The sequence below is a fragment of the Glycine max genome, chromosome 2, assembly GCF_000004515.6.
Source record: "Glycine max cultivar Williams 82 chromosome 2, Glycine_max_v4.0, whole genome shotgun sequence".
NCBI classification, from domain to species: Eukaryota; Viridiplantae; Streptophyta; class Magnoliopsida; order Fabales; family Fabaceae; genus Glycine; species Glycine max.
Genome location: NC_016089.4, coordinates 2,909,128 through 2,932,719, shown reverse-complemented (window position 1 = coordinate 2,932,719; position 23,592 = coordinate 2,909,128). Strand labels below are relative to the sequence as shown.

The following is a 23,592-nucleotide window of genomic DNA, read 5'->3' as shown; positions in this document are numbered from 1 at the left end:
ACTCCATAATTACTTCCTGCACCTTTCCAAGGTTGGAATGCATAATCTAATTTTACATTTTGAATTAGGTGAAAAAACAAATCTTATGATGATTAGTCTATGTATCATCATATTATCCTTGAATAATTATTAGGATTTGCTTAATAGTGATGGTTTAGATAGTTTATACTAGGAGTGTTTAGAATCGGGCCAAACTGCTATAAACCACGAAATCAATAAAAAAAACTTTACACAACATTTGATGTTCAAAATTTATTACCGGCCTACCAAAAAAATTGTATTATGCTTGACATATACTAACACCAATAAAATATACTCCGCATTATAATATTGACGTCTTAGGTTGTTTTATACCGTCTAAGAAAAGTCAATAAATAGATAAAAGATAATAATTTTATAAAATTAATCTTATCATCATTAATTCATTTTTATTTTTGTAACACATAATTAATATTATAAGGGATATAAGTAAAAAAAGTAATTAATACAGCATTAAAAAGCTAAAATAATATTTATTTTGAAACAATTTTTTTCCTTATACAATAATTATTTTGATAATGTTCCACAGAAATAACCCCAGAAATTAGGCAAATTAAGGTGAAAATAAAGAACTATTGACGGACGGTTAACATTTTAACTGCTGTTACATAATTAATGAGAGTCATGGTGGTTAATCTTGTCTTCGTAAATTTACAATTATTGCATAAATTCCATTGCCAGTCGTACATGTACGATTGTTACATAATTAATTACCACTTGTTTTCATATTTTTTAAATGAGATACCAATTAAAACATGAAGATATTATTAAAAAAAATATATTAATGTCTTGTTGATTTTTTTTAGAGGAACCTATTATATCCCCCATATGGGTAAACCTGTGAGTGATCAGATCGACGTGGTTTAGATAGCTTGAGGTACGCATACATTAATATGTATATAGAAAGAGAACCACACACTTCAATTCACATACTAATGCTCAAACTAAATAAATGGTTTCTCGATCAGAACTACCACATATATAGAACACCATGACTCTTTAATTAGTCCAACAACAAGCAAGGACGAAAGACACATGATACTGCAACATTATATTAGATAAGGTATGGTACAAGTACAACCATATTATTTAATAATAGTCCATAATACATGCACAGATTAAAACATTAGCCATTATTAATTAAGAGGCATGCATAGAATAGAACCTCTCTATGCGTTGGCTTGAACATAGGCATCGACCTCTAGGAAATTCTTGACTGCAAAATCTTTGACAAGGGTTGGATCAGAAATATCATGGCTAACCTTTTCGTACACAGCACTCCACTTCACCTCGCATCCATCGCCAATTGGAGTCACTGAAATGTCTCCCTTGAATGTTTTGTAGTGCTGGAGGAGTTCCCCATCAATGATAGTGTACGACACTACCTTCTTTTCCTCATCAACAGCCTCAATCTTCTCAAAGGATGATTTCACAAGTGGTGAACCTGGATCAATACATACATGAGGTTATATCATGGTTTTAAGAAGCTAAAGGGGGTTCATAATTCTAGGCATAGCTTAGTTCATCAGTGAAAGTTGGACTGTATGTAAAAAGTATTATAATTAGTGTGAACGTAAAATTGACTGCATTGAATCCAATCTCGTTATAAAACTAGAGAAAAGTAGGCATGTTAAATTACTAGTACATGCATTAGAGAAGAAGAAAGTAATCCAATGAGATCGGCCTAGTGGTGAGAGTTAGGATAGATGCATGTGACATGCTAGGGTTTGATCCATATTAGTACTATCTTTGGGAAGCATGCATGTTTCTACCTTCACCATAACTTATGTGGCGGATAGAACCAGGAGACTTGCCATCACCCTCAAGAACCTCAATGCTTTTGTAATCATGTGGGAAGGCCTTAGGGAATATTTCAGTAGAATTCCTAAGGGTTTGCCAGTACTTGTCTGCGTTGGACTTGAGATCAATGTCAACCTCAAGCTTTCCACGGGTAGCCATGGCTATCAACTACAAAGAAAATTATCAAAATGTAGGTATAGTATAAAATAGATTATTGATATATATGCTGTGAGAACATGAGATATCGATCAGGTATATATATATATAATTTTATCTACAAAGTTGCAAACAATACTTGTGATTCAGGACAAAGGCTATAAATTCATTAGTTACTAGTTCAACTACCAATTTATTAAGATGCATCTAACTCTTTTCGTGTCAAGTCATATCCACTCAATGCTCTGATGTCGAAAACACGATAGTTTCTGAATCTTTATCATAATTACCTTTCAATTTAGGAATATTGCAGATTTGGAAGTCATTTTCTTTAAAAATATGTTTTTTTTATGGATGATTGTCATTTTGTTACTCTTGAAAATATTAGTTATACTTTTAATATGATAAATAATTAGAAATATCATTTATATTAAAAGACGATAAAAAAAAAAAAAGAAATATATCACTTCTGGATTTAAGAGTGCTGATTTATCATTTATTGCTATTTTGACGTACGTCAATATCAGGTAACATGCCCTAAGCCCACCATCACTAATGAGTAATGAGGGAATCAGTTCAAGATTTGTAACTAATTAATTGCCAGCACTTGCTCTTAACTGATCTTTAGAAGTTAAGAACCGCTCTTATTTAATTTTACTATCGGAGGAAGATAAGGAGGATGTTGCATGTAAAAATTATTCTTATACAAAAATCGGTTCCTAAACATTTAAAAATATTGAGATGTAACTTATTATGAGACTCATTTTACAGAAATTAATATAGGATACTTTATCAGACTCGTTTTAGGTTAACTTTAAATAAATTAATGATGGTAAGAAAATTTCTCTAAATAGTTACATGTTCAACACTCAACACAATACACTAATTTAGCTCGAATAATTACACACAGTTAATTCACGAATTTAATAATTACTCATAAATGTGTTTGACAAAACACAAAAATTTAGTATCTAATTCATAATACCTTAAATAAGATTGTGTTCTAAAAAAATTCATGTGATGACCAAAAATTAAAAAGGATCTAACACAAGAAAGATCTGGTAATTAATTATGCATTCAGAATTTAACCCATTGACCTCACCACGTATTTAATACAAGGACAAAGTGAACCATCTTATCCATTCATCATTTTTCAAAGCAGAGAAGTGAAATATAATTAGTATTAGGGATACCTCTCTCATATACCCATTCAAAATTTCAAACATTGGTTTATATTATTTCTTATAAAACAAATTAAATTAATGGCTGTGATCTATGCAATGAAAATGTCCTGTATGAAATCTGAATATATACATATAGAGAGAAGAGACCACACTATACTGTTTCCGGACAAAACTACAACTTTAGGATAACTACAACTTTATGATGCCGCTTCTAACTTTGCTTGATGTTTCAACCATTCACGTGCCTCAAAGGAAATTTGGGACCCAATCATTAATGTTAAAGTAGTGAAATTGGATGAAATTATTATTAGACCAGTAGAGTAATTCACTTTTGAGATATTGTTGGACTCTAAATGTAATTATATTCACCTATTTTGGTGGGATGCAAATTTTAGTTTAGCATGTTGATATTTAATAAAAGAAATGTTTAAAATATTATAATATAATTAAACTTAATACTTCTTTCATTCTAAATTAATTTTTATTTTTAATAAAATTATTTTTTTCTACATTAATTAGTAGTGTTAGCTAATATATTGAATTATCTCACTCATAACCTCCCATTAATTAGTATTGTATTTGCAAATTACTGATCAAAACAAGTTACTAACATTTAGTTAAGGTGCCCTCTAAAAAAACATTTAGTTTAGGGGAAGTTCTTAATACTAATACATAAGAGAAGAAAATAAAATGAATCAAGAAAGTAAAATAAATAATATTTTCACATATGTTAAAATTAACTTAATTATGTATCACAACATTTAGGAAATTAATAAATTTTGACATTCTTGCTTTAAGGAAGTTTTGTAATTCAAAAACTCCCATGACAATCCAAATTAGACTAATCTATTTAAGCTTAATCCATCCTATAGTTTGGCAAGCTTGACTGATGTTTCCAAATTGATGATGTTTGTGAAATTGCATGTAGTATTTCAATTGAGAGAGATTTCAAAAACCAGTCAAACTAAGTTGAGCACTCTTTATTGATAAATGTTTAAATTACATTGTTTTCTCTCTTATTTTAAAATTATGCTATCGTCTCTCAAGAAATTAATATACCTGACAGTTTAATCAGTTTTAACACAAACAAACCTTTTTAAGTCAATTATTTTTTTATAACTCTAGGCATTATTGTGTCAAAAAAACACTTAACATTATTAATTACTGGATTCAAGCTTTTTTTTAAGGGGTTACTAGAATCAAGCTAGGAGCTTTAAAACTTAGAATACTAAATGTTTCATTTACTAAATATATCACTTGATGTAGTTCAACCTGTTCATAATCGCTATGACAAGAAAAATACTGTGAATGAAACTTTGTTTAATCATGTACAAGCGTAAACAGTATAAGTTTGTTTAATCATATATCAATTGATTAGATTTTATATTGTTAATGTATAAAAATTAAACTCGATGTGTAAACGGACGTTGTCTTAATAATATTATTTTCTAATATATAATGCAACCTCTACTCCTCCTATGTAAAACAAACAAAAGATAATATTTGGTTGTACTAATTACAAGAAGAGTCTTGTTAATTAATGTTTTTAGGATATTATTTAAGGATTTTTTTTAGGATATTATGTAAGGAATTAAATGAAAAAACATTTAGTAAGTATTTTTTTTCTTTAATTATAAGATTTTTTTCAACTAATTCACGTCCCTTAAATTTGTTAATTATTTGTATTATTACTTAAATTTTTTTTTATCTACTTTCTTGTTTCTCATTAATATTTGAAAAATAATAATTAAATAAGGATATATGAAGAGAAAAATAATTAATACAACTAGAAATTAAAAAAAAAATCTTTATAAAAAGGGATAAATAAATTTTTGAAAAATATCTTGCCGGAGAAAGTAAATCACAAGAGAGAATGCAAAAATGATCATCAGTAGCATAATTTTTTATCTTCCAATAAAAATATTTTATCTTATAAGAAACATATTATTACTTTATTGTTAAATTTTTCTTTTATCCTAATTAATTATGAGGTCTATTAATTATATACATTTATTTTTCTATGAAAGTAAATACATTTATTGAGTTATCAATAAAATAAAAAACACTTTTTGGTAGAAAAAATATCTTTTAAAAAATGACAACCTCTTAAACCATTTAATATTATACATAATCTTAAAATAACATTAAAATTTATGACAAATTAACTAATCTAATCATTTTTATTAATCTTATGTAATTGTTTGTTTTATATATAGGATAAAAGGTAATAATTTAATTTCTGAATTATTATATCAGTCTCTTGTCTAAATTCATGCCAATTAGTTGTATCTTTGACTTGGCTTTTAACTTTAAATAGAATTTAAAAAAGACTAAAATCCATTAATCTAAATTACTCTTATTGTAACTTACATTATTATATACTCCGAGGTATCCTTCATTTAAGAAATGGAGAATAATTATCTGAAGGTATATTGGGATTCATTTAATTAAGATTAAGATGTTAGTCTCTTCATGTAAACGTTTTATACATAAATCTGAAAATTAAATCCTTGGTTACATATTTATAGGAAATGGCTATCTTTTTCTTGGTGATATAGGAAAAAATGACTATTTTTTTTTTGTATTGTAGGAAATGACTATCTGCATATAAAATTTATGCATATGAACTACATGTCAACGTATTCAATATGCGTTAATTAAGATGAAGGAGACCCGTAAGATTGTACGAATCAATTAATTAAATCCCTATAACAACGTTTTCGGTGATGTCAATCCGGCCGCATAACAAGGTGATTGTCAACGTTATGATAAAAAAAGATTTTTTCTTTTGTGAAATGATGATAATGAAAATGCAACAAAAGCTGTGCTGCTCAACTGTCCGCATAAATCAAAAGAGAAACAGGACATATATTTGATCTTGGGAATTTAAAATTACTTGTCTCTTTAAGTATATGTGCCCCTTTCTGTTTTTCTAATTTAAAAGTAATATTTTAACAAATTAAAAAGAAATATCGCTTTTTGATAATTTTAGTGAATTATTTTTGTAATGTTTGACGGTTGATATAAAGATTTTTACCCTTTTAACTAATTCAAAATTATCACCCATGTGTGTGTATATATTTGATAAACTTAATTATTGAAATAATTAAAAAGTATAAAATAATAAAAAAAATAATAAAATTATGATTTATTTAAAAAAAGATAATAAAAAAATCTAATAAATATATTAAGGATAAAAAATATAAAAAATTAAAAGATATAAGATAGCATTTTAAAAAAATCTACTTTAACTAACATTTAAAAAACATTAAAAATTATTAAAGAAAAGCTCATTTAATAAACAGTTAAACAAGTTTTTTAACTAGTAAAAAAATTTAAAAATTAACTAAAATTTATTACTAAACATAACATATATATAATTTCTAAACCAATTATTATTAACTTAATAATTTCTCTATATATAAAAAATTAATAATTTGATGATGATTGAAAAAAATCTTTACACTATAAATTTAGGTTTAAATATGTTTTGGATATTTGATAAACCAAAAAAAAATTGGATCCTTAATAAATTTTTTTTTACTTTGTGTCTCTAATAAAATTTTTTTTATTCTTCTTATATTGCTTTAGTCATTCTAATATATCTACTTTTTCATTTTAGTCCTTAAAAAATTTTAATCATTTTATATTAGTCCTTTTGAAAAATATTTGAAAGTACTAATAATAAATGATATGCATATTTTAGGGATAAAAATAGAAAAATAAATATTTTTGAAGGATTAAAACAAAATAAGACTAAAAACAAAATTTTTATTTTATTAAGAATTCAACACAAGAAAAAAAAATTATGAATCCAAAATAAAATTTTCTAATTTATCATATAGAGTGAAAACATAATAAAGCCATAAATTTATGTTAATTAAATTCATTTTTCTATTGGAGAAATGAAAGGTAGAAAAAGAAAGGATTTAATTCTACTTTTTCTACTCATCTTTCACATTATCACAAATTGTGACACTAAATTATAAAGTTTGCACATATTCATCAAAATTTTTAAATTTTACACATTTTACCACTCAAATTTTATTTGGACATTTTGTTATCCAACTTTTAAAATTTCATGCATTTTGGCCCTCAGCTGTTAGAATTGTGCACTGTTTGCCTCATATTATAATTAAGCATTTTTGTTTTGAAAATTAGATGAAAAAATGCACGAATTTTTTTAAGTTTAGTAGCAAAATGTGCAAAAATAAAAGTTAGATAACAAAATGAGTGGAATTTCAAAAGTTGAGTGGTAAACTATATAAATTTCATAGTTCGACAACTAAATTCACAAAAACGTGGAAAATAAATGACAAAAACAACAATTAAGCCAAAAGAAAATGATAAAAATTAAATTCAATCCTTAACACTAATACACTTTTGGTTCCACATAATACTGATAACAATACACTTTTTCCACACATTCGAGATGAAGAGAAGCCAAGGCGCAAGGCACCATTAAACCCAAGGCCGATGACCCATTTCTTTTAAATATTATTATTTAAAAGAACTATATTTTAATTGACCAAAAAAACATTTTTAATGATTATTTTTCTCAGATAAATATATAAAATAAAAAACACAGTAAAAAAATAATAAATAATTTCAATCCTTAATAGTTAATAATGCATGATATCTCCCAATGTAATGGTCGTGGTTCTTTTTTTGCCTATCTCCGAAATGACAAGGCCCAAAATACAGATAAACCCAAGGCCTAGGATTCAGGTTACAGTTCACTTCAAACCTAACAAGCACAAAAAACGATATGAAGATGGTTAACAAGTAATAGTATAATCTCTAACACATTCTTTTTAACAAATATTTTTTTATTAATTAAAATTTATTGAAAATTATAAAATTAGGAAAGAGGCTAATTAAATGAGAAGTAGGATTTATTTTCTAAAACAATTCAACTAACAATAGAGTGTTTTAAAAAAACTATTTTTGGAAGTGTAGGTTCCACTAATAATGTTCTCCGTAAAGGGTGAGGTGTGGGACAACAAAAATTAAGACAAACACGTGCTATGCAACGAAAATAGAGACAATCACAAGGGACAACAGAAAAAAGAAATAGTGTATCCAATAAAAGGGTCACACATAGCTCAAAACAGACAAGAACCACAACATTATTTGTCCAAACTATGATTTTCGAGATTTTTCAAACTCAGAACCAAACATGCTAGAATTCGAGTGTGATTCTCTAATGAAATCTTTCATCTTCATATTATTATAATTTTGATAAAAAAAAAATATAAGAGATTAACTTTTACCCAAACGATGTTTAGCCATTTTCCAAAGAAAAACCAGATATGCACCTCATTTATTCGGTGAATGACGTTACCCGAGGGATTCACTAATCATTATTTTCATTCTCGTTGCCATCTGAGTGACCTTGACCCGTTCACTTTGTTGCAATTTGTAACATTTATTTAGTTATTTATTTGCTTACATTTGGGATCTTTATTATGCCTTTTACATTCTTTGATTTCAAATGCAGGTCTGTCAATTCCATTTTTCCTTGGGTCCAAAATCAAAATTCCACTTCTCATCTGAACTCCGAATGAAATATAGGGGAGAAGCAAGTGCTAAAACTTGTGGTGAGAACCTAGAATCTTCCACCCAACACAACAAAGCAAATAATTTCAATTAATAAAAAAAAAAACTAACGGTTAATATAACGCATACGTGACCAATTATATATGCATTAAAATATTAGCCAATGATTTTCACGTAAACAACGAAAATTACTTAATTCATGATGAAATCCTCTATATTAATTTTTCCTAACCTTGCTGGTGTTATGCAATCATTGCTAAAAATTGTGATGGAAAGAGTAGAATCTTAAATCGGGCAATAAAAGCTTTAATATGTTGTTAGTTTCTCAAATTTGAGAATTTATTATTTTTAGTCCCAAATTAAAACATGCATTTTTTTAGTCCGTGAAATTTGTAAAATATTTTAATCTCTTCTTCAATAAAAGAAACTGTCATAAATTTTACATCAAAACTGTCAAAAATCAGCCCAAAAGAATTAAAAAAAAATACAAATTTGAGAAACTAGAAAATGCTAATTTGCAAGATTAAAAAAGACAAATTTCTAACTTGATAACCAAAAACATATTTAAGGGGAAAGTAAATTAAGAAATTTCAGTAGTTGATACAAAAATTAGCTGTAAATGTTACATGGTGTGCATAACATTATATATGTATGCATTAAAATATCAGCAGTTGATTTTCATATAAACAAATAAAATTACTTTATTATCAAATCCTCTCTATATAAATTATTCCTAACCTTACCCCAGATTTTCTGGCCATGTTAACTGACAAAACGTATACACTGGCTCTTGGGACCCGCATGAACGGTCATGGATTATTATTGGTGCTAAAGAAAACGTATTCAAATGCTGATGATCATATATGCTTTAATAGCAACAGCGACGGTTGCACCATACCAGAGAAAGATTTGGAAACAAGGTAACAACAGATTTAGCAATGAAGAGAACAAATGAAAGGGCCATTGCAACCGCCACTGATTTTCAAATTGCAAACGGTAAAACGTAAACAAAATGATCAACATGGTGAATGGGGTGGCTGTTTCCATCTCACTATCAAACTAAGCATGCCCCCACCCCTACTACCACATCTCAACCATAGGTGAGCAATACCTACTTTTATGAGCTTTCTCTTTGCCTTAAAGCACATATCTTTGTCTCTCTCTCAGTGTTGTTGGAAGGTGTTATGTCAAGTATTCTAATCTCGCTAGCTTCACTTGCTCCACACGTACCCCAATAGAGGATTCCCATGTTATCAATATGCTTTTTATATGGGAATAATAACTTTCTCAAGCACATGCCAACTATTCCAAAGTCATTACTTCACCCTCTCATCGTATCAAAAGAGTGTTTTACTTCAAGGTTCTTGGCAAAATCACCTGTATCTCTAAGTGTGTAATACAATTAGTCATCTCTGTCCAATTGTTTTCTGTTTTTAGAACCTAGCACTTCAATTCTTAAGCAGAGAACATATAAGATAGAGTAATCAATCATGCCATTTGGTTTGGTCTCACTCTCGGCCTGGAACAAGCGCCGTAGAAGCAAATCTCAAGATCATACAGATCCCTGTATTGTCTTTATTTTTTTTTTCCTTCATGGTTTAAGCATATGTACTTCAGTGCTGTTTCATTGCACAACCAACTTGTAACATTTACAAACTTTATATTCAGGGGTTTACAAACCTGCACAGCTTTGGCAACTTGAAGATCAAACACCACGACCTACAAAAAGGCTACATGGATCATCTGTTTACACACTGAAGGAGATGGAGGAGGCAACATGTTCATTCAGTGATGAGAATCTGCTTGGAAAAGGAGGATTTGGCAAAGTCTATCGGGGCACTTTGCGGTCAGGAGAGGTAATAAGCTCTGGACAAAAGTTTATAGCCCACAGGAATTCATTATAATTCATAAGATTTTGTAACATCAATCATAGCTTCCATGCAGAAAGCATGCTTCTTATAAAAAGGTTTAAATAAGTGAACTTGATATAGATACATACTAATACAACAAGTCTCCTTCTGAAGGTTGTAGCAATCAAGAAAATGGAGTTGCCAGCAATTAAAGCAGCTGAGGGGGAACGCGAGTTTCGAGTCGAAGTTGACATCTTGAGCAGACTTGACCACCCAAATCTTGTTTCTTTGATAGGCTACTGTGCTGATGGAAAGCATAGATTCCTAGTATATGAATATATGCGTAAAGGGAACCTGCAGGATCATTTGAATGGTTTGTCAATTACCCAAAATCTACACTACAGTCAAAATTTCTAACATCAAGCTTCTATTAATCAACACCTAATTTTAGGAATTGGGGAAAGAAACATGGATTGGCCTCGAAGACTCCAAGTGGCACTGGGAGCTGCAAAAGGACTTGCTTATCTCCATTCAAGTTCTGATGTTGGAATTCCTATTGTTCATAGGGATTTCAAATCGACCAATATTCTCTTAGACGATAACTTTGAAGCAAAGGTATAAAAAAAAAAGTTTTCGTATAATGACTTGTAACATTTCCTTCTGACAATCATGTGCACATGGCTAAAATTAACAACCTTTCTGTAGATATCTGATTTTGGACTCGCGAAGTTAATGCCAGAAGGGCAAGAGACACATGTGACTGCCAGAGTGCTTGGTACCTTTGGCTATTTTGATCCCGAGTATACATCGGTAGGCATCTATGCCATGAAGAGTTTTTTCTCTAAAAAAAAATTCACATTTTCAATTTTCAACACCTTTAAATAAGGTTATATTCATTCTTGAAGATAAAAAAAGAGATTTGCAATGCAGTATACAGTAAATCTAATAAGTTCTTTTGCAATTATTCCCGTGCACATGATGTAAGCAGCTTCACATGCTAAAAATCAAGAATCCATTGTTGCTACCAAAGTAGGTTACATGCACAATATACCCAACTTTTCAACTTCCTTTCATCTCATGCATACTTATTTAACTTGTGAATATGGACATCTTAATCTAGAGCAAGATTTATCAATGGTTGAACAACACCAATGAAGTACATACTAGTACCTGTTTTGTTAGTTTAGTCTACCATAAAATAAATCACCCAAGCAAATTAAGCCAGCAAATTCAACACCAACTCAAGCACCAATAATAGCCTAAAGCTTGAAATTTTGGTTTGCATTAGAAGCCTATGGCTGAAATTCCGTCCAATTACTAAAAGTCCTTCAGTTTCCTTATATGGTTTATTAGGTTATCAGTAAATGATTCAAGAATTTTTTGTTATAACTAGGAGCCCACCATGAGACTTAGTGAGAAGTTATTTGATTTAAACACTTTTGGCCATGAAAACAATTTTAGGCCTTTATTTAATTAATAGCTTGTGCTTTTAGATCAAGTGGTTTCATGGTATCAGGAACTGACTGATAGATACTGTGCCCAAGAGCTCAACCCATACCATCCATGGACATGGTCTAGTAACTAACATTCCAGGTACACCAAAGAAATTTATACAGTGATCAACAATTCCAGCCCGAGGGCTTTCATCGATGGCATTACAAGTTATTAAAACCATTTCGTTGTCCTTGCCTAAATGCCTAAATTTTTATATGACAACCAAGCAGTTTTATAACTCAAATCAAATCTGTATATCACAAAATGCTATCATAAAATCTTTCACTTTCAATCTTCTTGTATCTAGTATCAGTGGATTGCTACACGTTTTTTACACTAACATTATTAATTCATTTGACAACAGACTGGGAAACTCACTCTACAGAGTGATGTTTATGCTTTTGGTGTTGTTCTTTTGGAGCTTTTGACTGGACGTCGAGCTGTAGATCTAAACCAAGGTCCCAACGATCAAAACCTTGTACTACAGGTAGGAAATGTACCCACACACATGTGCACACCCTTAGAGCATCAATCCTTAGGAATGTAAAAGCAACAAATCAAACCCCCAAAATTCACCAGTGTACTTTTTTAATTCATTAAGAAAATAACTAGGCAACATTATTATTTATATAATAATATTATTCAAAAATAATAATAATGCATGAGAAAAAATAAAAGGGTAGTACCAATTGTAGAAAAGATGGTAGAAATTTGCCTTAAGTGGCTTGGGCATGTATGGAAACAGACTGTAGAGAATCCTAGTTAGGAGAGTAGATCAGATGAAGGATAGTTCAATCATTGGAGGAAGAGGAGGACAAAGAAAAATTATAAGCAAAACCATTAAAAAAAATTAATGGTCAATAGTTTCTCTATAGACATGATTTACATGTAACATTATGGCACCGTTTAATCCATATAACTAACCTCACCTAATAAGAAAAGACTTGGTGGTTGTTTGCATCCAAAAATATTTGAGCGAAAACTCTTGTTTAATGGGAGTTAGAAAAATCTTAGTGCCCATTAGATTAAGATACTAAATTCATAAAAAACTTTTAATCTTGATCTTCTATGTATCATATACGGTTGTATGGCCTAGGTTTGCACTTCTCACTCTCCTAAATATACCTTTGTCACTAGAGAAGTGGTTTCTTGAGAAGAAGAAATCCTAAAAATTGGACCACGAAAGTAGGATCAAGATAAAAACATAGTCATGGGACTTGGAGTTCAGAAAATTTCTAATGTTCACAATTCATTTGTCATTGAATGCTCAAAATTAGCTCCCCTCACATCAAGATAGTACTCTCACTTGAAACACACACTCACGCATGTTGTAGAAGATTTTGGTTCAGAGAGTTAGGTGTTCCCTTGGCATTTGGTACCCTTGCATTACCTGTTTCTGCATTTCTTTCCTTGCTGTTCTACTGTAATAAAGAGAGTTACCTCTGAATTTTCAATATCCATGTTTTCTTGTTCTGTTATTGAGCCCCATCATTGAGAATCACTGGATTCGTACAACAGAAAGATTGTTATTCATTTGATATTCATATGCAGGTGAGGCACATACTGAATGACCGCAAGAAGCTTCGTAAGGTGATAGATCCAGAGATGGCTCGAAATTCTTATACCATTCAGTCTATAGTCATGTTTGCCAATCTGGCATCAAGATGCGTTCGTACTGAGAGTAATGAAAGACCTTCAATCGTAGAATGTATAAAAGAACTCCTAATGATTATCTATACAAATTCAAAAGGCTTGGGAATGGTTATGCATAGTTTGAGAATGATCTAGTGAAATCACAAGTTTAGACATTGGAATTATGATGATTTCTTGATGAGAATAAAAAGTGAACTCCAAAAGTGATCAGTACAAAGCATAACAAATTTGGCTGATTTTATGAGATGAGGAACTCAATCCATCATGGACAAAGCAGAAAGAGCATTTCCATTTCTCTTCTCCACCCTCATTCATGGCCTCGTGCTACTCAAACCCCTTTCTGGTCACATGACAGGAGTACCTAAGAGACCATGACCAAAAAAAAACCACCTCCCCGGAAAGGCAGAAAATGTTCCTTAACCTCCTAACGTTAATATTTTATTTAGGCGTATGATTGGCATGGTTCAACAGATTCCAAGTCACATTCAAATTTTCAGAATGATAAATAAGCCATAGAAAATAGATGCATATATAAATCGTTGTTTTGATTATATTGAAGAAATACAGAGTTAATATGATTTGTATTTTCCATGCATCTATAATGTTTCTCCTAGGTTCTTCAATAAAGAACCATGTATGATTTGGTATTTATCACGTGTTACCATCTTTACAATCTTATTCGTCACTTGGGTGTCTAAGCCAGACAAGAAAATAAAAAATTTAGAGAACAGTATGTCGTAATTTACCTGTAACACATTCAGTCTCTGTCCTACAGATAAGAGAAAAAATAAGGATGCCTGGTACCACTCTCTATTCTCCCGTCAAACTTAAAACCACCATACCATGACCATCTTGCTATCATTGCTGAAACAGATATTCCACAACTACAGATAAGAAAATTTATCATAGGACATATTTGAGTATAATATTGTGTGGAAGCTAGACATAACATACACTGGTACAAGCCTTCAAGCAATATGATACAATCACAACATTACCTTGTAAAAATATTTTGCAACCCTTGCACACATTCACATAGTCTTTTGCTCATCAGAAACTGACAGATCCGTTTCTGGAGGCGTACTTAAAAGAGGAAGTTTCTTGCACATCAGGTGCTTGCGTCTCTGCAATGTCAGCAGGACCAAAATGCTATCTGTCTTTACAATTTTGTAATCCGCTTTTGTATACATGTTAAATGGAGCTTCATCAATTATTCTGCAATGCAAGTAAACCTCTCTTGCGGAACTCATCTGAGAAATTAATTCCTCACTTGCCCTTAGAAGATGCCAGCCAATGCCCCTCCTGAAGGGAATTACCAGAAACATACACTTAGAAAGTTATTTACCTTCAGGTAGTTTCACAGTCAAAAACACTTCCTCAGTTTTTTATTTAATCAAAAGCCGACGTGTTTTAATATGTGAGCAAACATAGGAATTTAGGATTACCAATGTATATTGGATTGACTTGATGATAAACTTTGGATGCTCAAAACAACTATTATAGGGTTTTCAATGCCATACATTCATTCACAGAAAGTGGAACATAAAAAAAATGGTAAAAATGAACATGACATTATATACTTGCAGAATTATACTTGGAAACAAGAATACAGTAGCTATCATAAGGATGATATCAATCTCTGGCAGTAGTTGACGGATATAATTAAATAGTTCATTATACAATTTGAACATCATAGATGGTAAAATAGGTAGCTTAAATGCTTAATCATTTAAATTAAATTTCAGATTTCCCCAAATCAAAATTTGTGTTTATCTTGCAACAAGAACGAAGCAAGGTAAAATTGCAGAAAACATATAAAAAAATACACAATAATCTCCTGCCTCACTCGAATGAATGGAGAGACAACACATATTTAACTTTCTGAACAAAAACCAACTTGTCTCATAGTTTCAGAATTGCAGTAAGTTATTTATAATCAAGACATCTTCGGATTGGAAACATTCACAATTGCACATAAGGTAAGAATATATCCCATATTAAGAATTCTTCATTCTTGACAAGAACTTGGGTTCCAGCTCATAACATTTGTCAAAAACAACTGAATGTCTAACTCACTAGTCCAAACATCGATAATTTCTATAAGAAATTAACAGGAACTTAAAAAAAACTATTTAATAATTTTTTAATCAAAATGAACCAAAGTGCTACTGAAAATAAAATCTTAAAAATTTCTCACAAGTAATAACCTACCTTAACCTAATGTAGAAGTTATAGACTTATAGTTATTTTGGGGGGTAAAGAAAAGAAATAAATACCCAAACTATCTATAAAATATATTTGAAAGAATATAATTTCGTGTTCATTCCATTAGCAAAATTGTGATTATATAACACAGTTACAAGAGAGATCCTAGACTATAATAAGGAAACTAGATATATAAATATATTGACATATATTCTAACATATTCCGGCAGTCAAAGCGGGAGGTTGTCATACACTTAAACTGTTCCGAAAATCCTCAAATAGAACCAAGGGAAGGCCTTTGGTAAAAAATACCTGCAATATGATAATGTGACATGACATGTAAGACTCGAACTTCCCCATGAGCAATCTTTTCGCGAACAAAGTGAATATCCCTCTCAATATGTTTAGTGCGCTGATGTTGAACAGGATTTTCAAAGAGATATATCGCACTAACATTATCACAATATACCAAGGTAGCTTTCCGAATAGGACAATGAAGCTCTAGAAGAAGGTTTCGTAACCAACAAAACTCAGAAACCACATTGGCAACACCTCGTTATTCCGCCTCCACACTAGATCGTGACAACGTAGCTTGCCGTTTGGTGGACCAAGAAACACACAATAACCCAATGTAGAGCGTCTGGTATCCAGACACCCACCCCAATCAGCATCTGTATAAGAGAGAAGAGTAGATGTGAAAGATGGATAGGGATGCAAGCCATGATCAAAAGTACCCTGAATGTAGCACACAATGCGCTTGAGAGCGTGCATGTGTTCTTCCCTCGGGTCATGCATGAATAAACACACTTGTTGCACATCACAAGCAATATCAGGTCTCGTGAAGGTGAAATATTGAAGAGTCCCTGCAAGGCTTCGATAATGAGATGGATCGAGCATATGGTGTGCTGGAATTAGCATTGAGCTTTGGTTTTGAGTCAACCGGAGTAAGAGATGGCTTACAAGATGACATGTCGACCTGTTCAATGATCTTTGCTGCATACTTCTGCTAAGATAAGAATAGACCACCTGTATGATGAGTTACAACTATACCCAAGAAACAACTCAATGGCCCTAGGTCCTTCATACCAAATTTCGAGCTAAGAAGGGATATGATAGACTTGCGAATAGCATCAAAGGAAGTTGTCAAGATAATATCATCCGCATACAGAAGAATGTAAGCCAAAGTTGTACCTTGTCGTTAAATGAAGAGAGAATGATCAAAAGTACTATGAGAAAACCCAAGAGTAGAAACATAATAAGCAAATCTCTTGTACCAAGCCTGAGGGGCCTGTTTGAGGCCATATAGAGATTTCTTCACCAAGCATACATGATTAGGATGACTCGGGTCCCTAAAACCCATGGGCTGATGCATGTACACAGTCTCTTTGAGTTCTTCATGCAAGATAGCATTCTTCACGTCAAGTTGGTGAATGGGCCTGCTTTAGAGACGGCTAAACTGAGAACAGTGCGAATAGTTGTCGGTTTGACTATCAGGCTAAAAGTCTCACTGCAATCCACGCCAACCTGTTGTATTTTTTCATCCCCTACAAGACGGGTCTTATGTCTCTCAAAAACACCAGATTTTTTTATGAGTAAAAATCCACATAGACCGGATCACATTAACATCAGGTGGATGGGGCACCAACTCCCACATCTTATTTTTAATAAGAGCATTAAATTCATCATCCACAGTCATTTTCCAATTCGGGTCACGACGGGCAGACACAGGATTAGGCGGTAAGGGGGATTTAGTGACATTATTGTTGAGATTTAAATGTCGTTTGGGTTTAAAAATCCCATGCTGACTACGTGTCACGGGTATGAAAGCCGAAAAATGAGTGGGCTAATATGGAGGTGAAGGTGCAAGTGCTGGGTTGGGTGAGGGTTGCTTTTGTTGTGATTGTGGGCTAAGTGTGGGTGGGCTGGATAGAGGTGTAGGCTGGGCAGCAAGTTGCGGGTTAGGCAAGGCATGCTGGGTCGGTTGGTTTGGGCCTGCGGAGAGGTCAAATGGTGGACCACATAAGGGAAGGGTCTGTCATTCGTAAAATCATAAGTGTGAGGTTGTGGAATGTGCAACTTAGCAAAAGGGAATTGAGTTTCATAAAAAATGACATGATGACTTAGTATGATTTTACGATAAGACTAATCATAGCACTTGTACCCATGATGATTAGATGGGTACCCCAAAAAGACACAAGGAGTGGAACGGGCTTGAAGTTTGTTTATGGTAGTAGAGGGAAAAAGTGGATAGCATAAACACTCAAACAGCCGAAGATGAGAGTAGGAAGGGTCCTTTTGATAAAGAACCTTGAAAGGTGATTGATAGGCTAATTGCTTATTTGTAAGAATTTTGAGAAGATATGTTGTCATTTGCAAAGCATGATGCCAAAAGGAAAGTGGTAAAAATGCATGGACTAGTAGAGTACGGATAATGTTGTTAATGGTACAGATTTTTCTTTTGGTTTTCCCATTTTGTGATGATGTATGTGGACAAGAGAGACAAAAAGCTAACCCATTTACTTTACAAAATTCCTAAAAGGGTCCATTATCAAACTCCCTACCATTATTACATTGAATGTTTTTTACTTCCAGTTCAAACTGAGAGTGAATGAAAGCTCTAAAAGATAGAAATGTGAAAAAAACTTGAGACTTCTTAGACAATGGAAATGTCAACAAAAAATTAGAGTAATCATCCAACAACAAAACATAATATCGATGGCCCGAAGAATTCAAAACGAGAGATGTTCAAATATCACTATGAATAATATCAAAAGGCATAATAGTACAAGAATGAGAAGAAACAAACGGTAACTTAACATTTTTCCCAAGAGAACAAGAGTGACAAACATGAGAACTACGAGTTTGATTACACTCAATAAATTTATTTAGCCTAAGGGAGTCAAAAACAGGTGCTCCCGGATGACCCAAACGTGCATGCCATAACGATGGTGCTAAAGCGGAAAAAGTAGTTGATGAAGTGGCTAGATTTGTGGTGATGGGATAAAGGCCGCCTCAACTCTCACATCTCATGAGATTTACCCCCATCAATAAATCCTTCACAGAAAAATCAAAAAGGTCAAATTCAACAACAATTGAATTATCAATTGTAAACTTTCGTACCGACACTAAGTTTTTAATAAATTGAGGGGCATGAAGGACATTTTTCAAGGCGAAGGGTGGATTCGAGGGAGACAAATTGGTGTGACCATAACCACGAATTGGAATTGAATGGCCATTACCGACAATTATACCACGATTATTGCTCAAATTAAAATAATATGAGAGATTACCTTGCTCGGATGCCATGTGGGAGGTGGCACTAGTGTCCATGTACCAATTGGCATACGAAGGATTAAGCCCAAGAGTGTGTATCATTGCTTCAATTTCTATTGGAGTAGGTGGAGCTGCTATCGCCGTGTAGGCCTCTAGTGGTTTTGACCCAAGGATGCTTGTCTGGCACTGCTCGGCTTGCTGAAAATTGGGTCTGATCCAATGTAAGGAGGGGGGTGGGTCGTTGGATGAGGGGTATGGGTAAGGTGAAAGAGCCCAAGGCATCCATGGCCACTGTCATTGTCCTATAGGCCACTGCTGGTGCCTCGATTGCTGCTGGTCGGACTGCTACTGCCAATCACTATTACGGCCACCACCACTGCTGCTCTTGACACCACCACGATTGCCTCCATTGTTTTTGCCACTGTTGTTGCGGTTTTGACCCTTTTTACCACCATGAATATTCCGATTTTGATAGGAATTTTTGGAGAGGGAGTGAGAGTCATCAATGTCATGAGCCACCATGGCGGCACCCCTGTCGATTGCAACCTTCTTCACGAGACCAACTTCTTCTAAGGTGAGCATAGAGCGGGCTTGATAGAACGGCGAGAGAGGATCGCTTTGACGAATGAGTGTGGCATCCCCATTGTAAGCCTCGGTGAGGCCGACCACCATTTGAAAAACAAGACAGTTATTTGACACTAGTGCGCCTACGTTCTTGAGTTGATCAGACAATTCCTTAAGTCGTTGACAGTACGCAGAGGCATTTGAGAAATCCTCCATGTTGGTACAGGAGAATTTACAGCCCGAGAATCTTTATTGTCTTGGAATATATCACGCAACCTATTCCATGCCTCCATTGTCGTTGCGTCGGGTTCAAGAGTAGTATGCAACATGTCATGTGAGATTGTTGCCTAGATCCATTGATGGATTACAACATCAAGGGTCGACCACAACTCCTTTTCTTCATCGATTTTAGGCACCTTCTCCTTGTCTTTCTCTGGTGGGACGATGTGATGGAAGACCTTGTGAAAACGTACATGAATCTTGAACAGTTCCGCCACGTTGCATATTGGACGTTTTTCATCTCCAGGGTGATGGAGATATGGTTCTTGATGTTGGTGACAACAAGAGCAGGGTGGAATTCATTAGAGTTAGTCATGGTAGCTAACATAAGAAAAGAAATGGCGGCTAGAAAGAGAAGTTAGGGTGCAGCGAAAGCAAGAGAGGATTGTACCCTAAACTGCTGATACCATGAAAGAATATAATTTTGTGTTCATTCCATTAACAAAATTATGGTTATATACCATAGTTACAAGAGAGATCCTAGGCTATAATAAGAAAACTAAATACAAAAATATATTGACATATATTCTAACAATATCAAGTCCATCACACTATAAGAACTCAATGTAGTTCCTTAGATGTTATTGGCCTTGTTCTCCAATTAGAATTGAAGTATCACCCCTGATAACTTATGTTGACATTTACTACAAACTTCTATTCAAGAGATTATGGAGGTAAAACTCCAATTCTGACTAGAAAACAACAACAAAAGTATCTATCGAACTTGATCTAATATTTGTTCTATCACATTAATAAAAACTAAGACTAAAGTTTTGTCAATCAAACTAATCTTTGAATATTTAACAACACAAATAATAGAGCTTAATTTCTACGCACTAACAATGTAAAAAGGGTTTATAGTGTTAACTATTTATTATAAAAGTTAATAAATTTAACATATATATAGTTTGTGATCGGATGAAAGTTTTGTCTTGTCAACCAATTAGTTGGTTTGACTCTTATTTTTAAACTCAATAAACTTAACATACATGTCATTTTGTGATTAAAGAGTAATGTACATACATTATTATTTACTAAAAATTTGTTTGACAAACAAAACTATATATAGAAAATTACTTTCCCTGTCCCTAATTATACTTATAAGATCTTTTTAGAAATTTGTTTATTTTTTTATAAGACTTTTTTCTAATTTTTAAATGTATTAATTATTTTTTTCTTATATACTTTTACTTAATTATTGTCACTTCTAAAAATAATGAAAAACAATTAAATAGATAAAAATAAAAGAAAATAGTAATTTTGAAATAATAAGAAAAAGAAAGTTAAATTAACTACTAGTATGTAAATTAATTGAAAGGATGTTATAATCAAGGAGAAAGGAATAAATAGATGGAGCATACTGTTTTAACTAATTTAACGGTAAGGTAAGGAAGAATGCACAGAGATAGATACCTCCTCAGAGACTTTCTGACGGCCATGTTACAAATGTAAGGCTTATCTCTGGGAGGGGTGGGCGAGGGGACGGTAGCATTGGCACCTCTAATGTCAAAACTCAGCTCCACCGTCCCCGCTAAGCGCGCTTCTTGTTCTTGTTCTTGGTCTTGATCAGCAGCGGCGGCGGCTGTTTGGGTGTAGAATGCGACGAGGGTGGCGGTGTGGGGCATGAGGGACCTGCGATCGAGGAGGTACTGCTTAACGAGGAAGGCGAGGAATTTGACGTAGGGTTGGGGGAGGAGCATGGACTCGGCGAAGGACGCGGCCAGGAGGAGGACGGTGGGGTCGGTCTCGTGGGGGCGCATGACGCGGACGGAGAGGGAGCCGCCGGAAGGGAGGTCGCAGCGGTAGAGGAAGGTCTCCAGGAGGCGGAGGCGGCGAAGCTCGTCGTTGGAGAGGAAGCGGCCGGTGTTGAAGGGATCGTCGGAGACAGTGAGGGAGGAAGAGGAGGAGGAATGGGTAGAGGTGAGTTTAAAAGTGGAGAAGGGTTTCGGGGAGAGGCGAGGTTTTGCGGAGGAGAGAGGGAAAGAGAGGGTTTGGATTTGAGGGTCGAAGGGAAAGGAGAAGGAAAATAGAGTTGATGATGCTGCAGCCATGGTGGAATAATTAGAAAGGTTGGGGTTGTGGTTTGAGTCTGTGTGTGTCAGAGAGAAAGAGATGAGAAGAAGAAATGTTATGAATTATGAATTGTGATGGATGGCATCACTGGACTAAGTGTGTGGAAGCTATGGAGTATGGACCCCACCACTGCCAAATCTGGATTCTTGCACCAATGGTCTCTTCCCCCCAAAGGGGTACTTTTCTTTCCACCTATCTTTCTTGGGATGTAATCTTGTTCTTAAACAAGAGTGTCTCTTCTAATGGAGATTTGGATCTTGGTTCTTCAAGTGGAAGCTTAATAATCCCTTCCACTAGACTCTCACTCATCTATTTTTCTTTTCTTACCCAAAAGAGAAAATATGCATCGCATTTAAAGGACTTCAAGGAATTGCATATGATAAGTTTATTAAAATATTCTTAAGGTTTACTTAACTTATTTAATTTGTATAGTTACCAAAACTTTTCTTTTTAATTCTATACTTAAAGATATCAATTTTGGATCTTTACGCATAATGTTTTTAATTTTTTTTAGTCCTATCCATAAGGACTAAAATAAGGCTAAGATGAAAGAATGTTTTTTTTTTTTTAAAGTAACGGTTATTTTTAATTGATTCAGTACTCGCTCAAAAATATAAAAGTTTCCACATACACATCGTAAACTGTTACTGCAGCACCAGGTTTGGCTGCACGTTGTTACGAACCCCATATTGCTGAGGCCATTTGTTATAGATATATGACTGCTTGAGTCCTGAGTTGGCAGGGATTTATACACCGATGATGCGGTGTTTGAGATTGATTGTGAGCAGCACCATGTTCAATGAAAAAAACTACTTCCAGGTTATTTTATAGCTTTATTCACTTGTTTGTTTTGCCACTATTTTGAAAGAAAAAAAAAATCAAAATGCCTAATGTAACAATCTAACCAGCTGACTATTCTCAACTAACACAATTACAATAAGTAACAATAGTCCTGTAAAAATATATTTTCTATGCATTCGTACAAACATTATTTTTTGTTATTTTGAACATTCGTCATAGAATATATGACAAGACATTCTATCAATATTGTTAACATAAGTCGTCAGTTTATATTTAATAAAATATATTATTAAAATATATGATAAGATATTTTATTGATATTCTTAACCTAATTAATCAGTTTGTATTTAATAGAGTATATTATTAGAATATAAGATAAGATATTCTATCATTATTCTTAACTTATCTTTAAACTTGTAATTCTTTATATAAACTAATGATGCTTAATAAAAAAAGAAAAATAATGATAGAACATCATTATGACATCAAATACAAACTAAAAAAGAAATATGAAGTCGAATGAGACTCAATTCAATTATTAAAATCCACCTAGATTATCACTAATAATAACAACATATACTACAAGAAATGATGTCCTAAAAGGTGTATTAACGTCGTTCCTTTTCTTTCATTATATTTCCCAACGGTAATGAGCGTCAATT

At 32.9% G+C, this 23,592-nt stretch overlaps 3 protein-coding genes across 9 annotated transcripts; 1 reads left to right on the top strand and 2 right to left on the bottom strand.

Moving 5' to 3' along the window:
- Window positions 1-886: 886 nt before the first annotated feature.
- LOC100783267 (MLP-like protein 423-like) lies at window positions 887-2,080 on the bottom strand. Its single transcript, NM_001254195.3, has 2 exons — window positions 1,812-2,080; window positions 887-1,483 (listed from the first exon to the last, which is right to left on the bottom strand). The coding sequence occupies exons 1-2, from the start codon at window positions 1,996-1,998 to the stop codon at window positions 1,209-1,211; spliced, it is 462 nt and encodes a 153-aa protein (NP_001241124.1). The 5' UTR covers window positions 1,999-2,080; the 3' UTR covers window positions 887-1,208.
- Window positions 2,081-9,283: 7,203 nt separating this feature from the next.
- Window positions 9,284-22,454, bottom strand: LOC100791581 (uncharacterized). Of its 6 annotated transcripts, XR_005889023.1 has the most exons (5): window positions 21,470-22,429; window positions 14,734-15,037; window positions 14,482-14,599; window positions 10,738-10,942; window positions 10,336-10,604 (listed from the first exon to the last, which is right to left on the bottom strand). XR_005889023.1 is itself a non-coding variant. In XM_026124585.2 (3 exons), exons 1-2 carry the CDS (start codon window positions 22,105-22,107, stop codon window positions 14,767-14,769), a joined length of 909 nt encoding a protein of 302 aa, XP_025980370.1. In that variant the 5' UTR covers window positions 22,108-22,430; the 3' UTR covers window positions 14,260-14,619; window positions 14,734-14,766. The 6 variants fall into 6 exon arrangements, 2 of the variants coding, with proteins under 2 accessions (XP_025980370.1, XP_003519810.1); XR_003263611.2 differs by having other exon boundaries at window positions 9,284-10,942; window positions 21,470-22,454; XR_413044.4 differs by having other exon boundaries at window positions 10,336-10,942; window positions 14,482-14,619; window positions 21,470-22,454.
- LOC100777910 (probable serine/threonine-protein kinase PBL28) lies at window positions 10,163-14,330 on the top strand. Of its 2 annotated transcripts, XM_003519497.5 has the most exons (7): window positions 10,163-10,304; window positions 10,407-10,594; window positions 10,763-10,961; window positions 11,040-11,203; window positions 11,294-11,398; window positions 12,447-12,569; window positions 13,634-14,330. In XM_003519497.5, the coding sequence occupies exons 1-7, from the start codon at window positions 10,229-10,231 to the stop codon at window positions 13,868-13,870; spliced, it is 1,092 nt and encodes a 363-aa protein (XP_003519545.1). In that variant the 5' UTR covers window positions 10,163-10,228; the 3' UTR covers window positions 13,871-14,330. The 2 variants fall into 2 exon arrangements, 1 of the variants encoding a protein (XP_003519545.1); XR_005889000.1 differs by lacking the exon at window positions 13,634-14,330 and having other exon boundaries at window positions 11,294-12,181.
- Window positions 22,455-23,592: the final 1,138 nt, after the last annotated feature.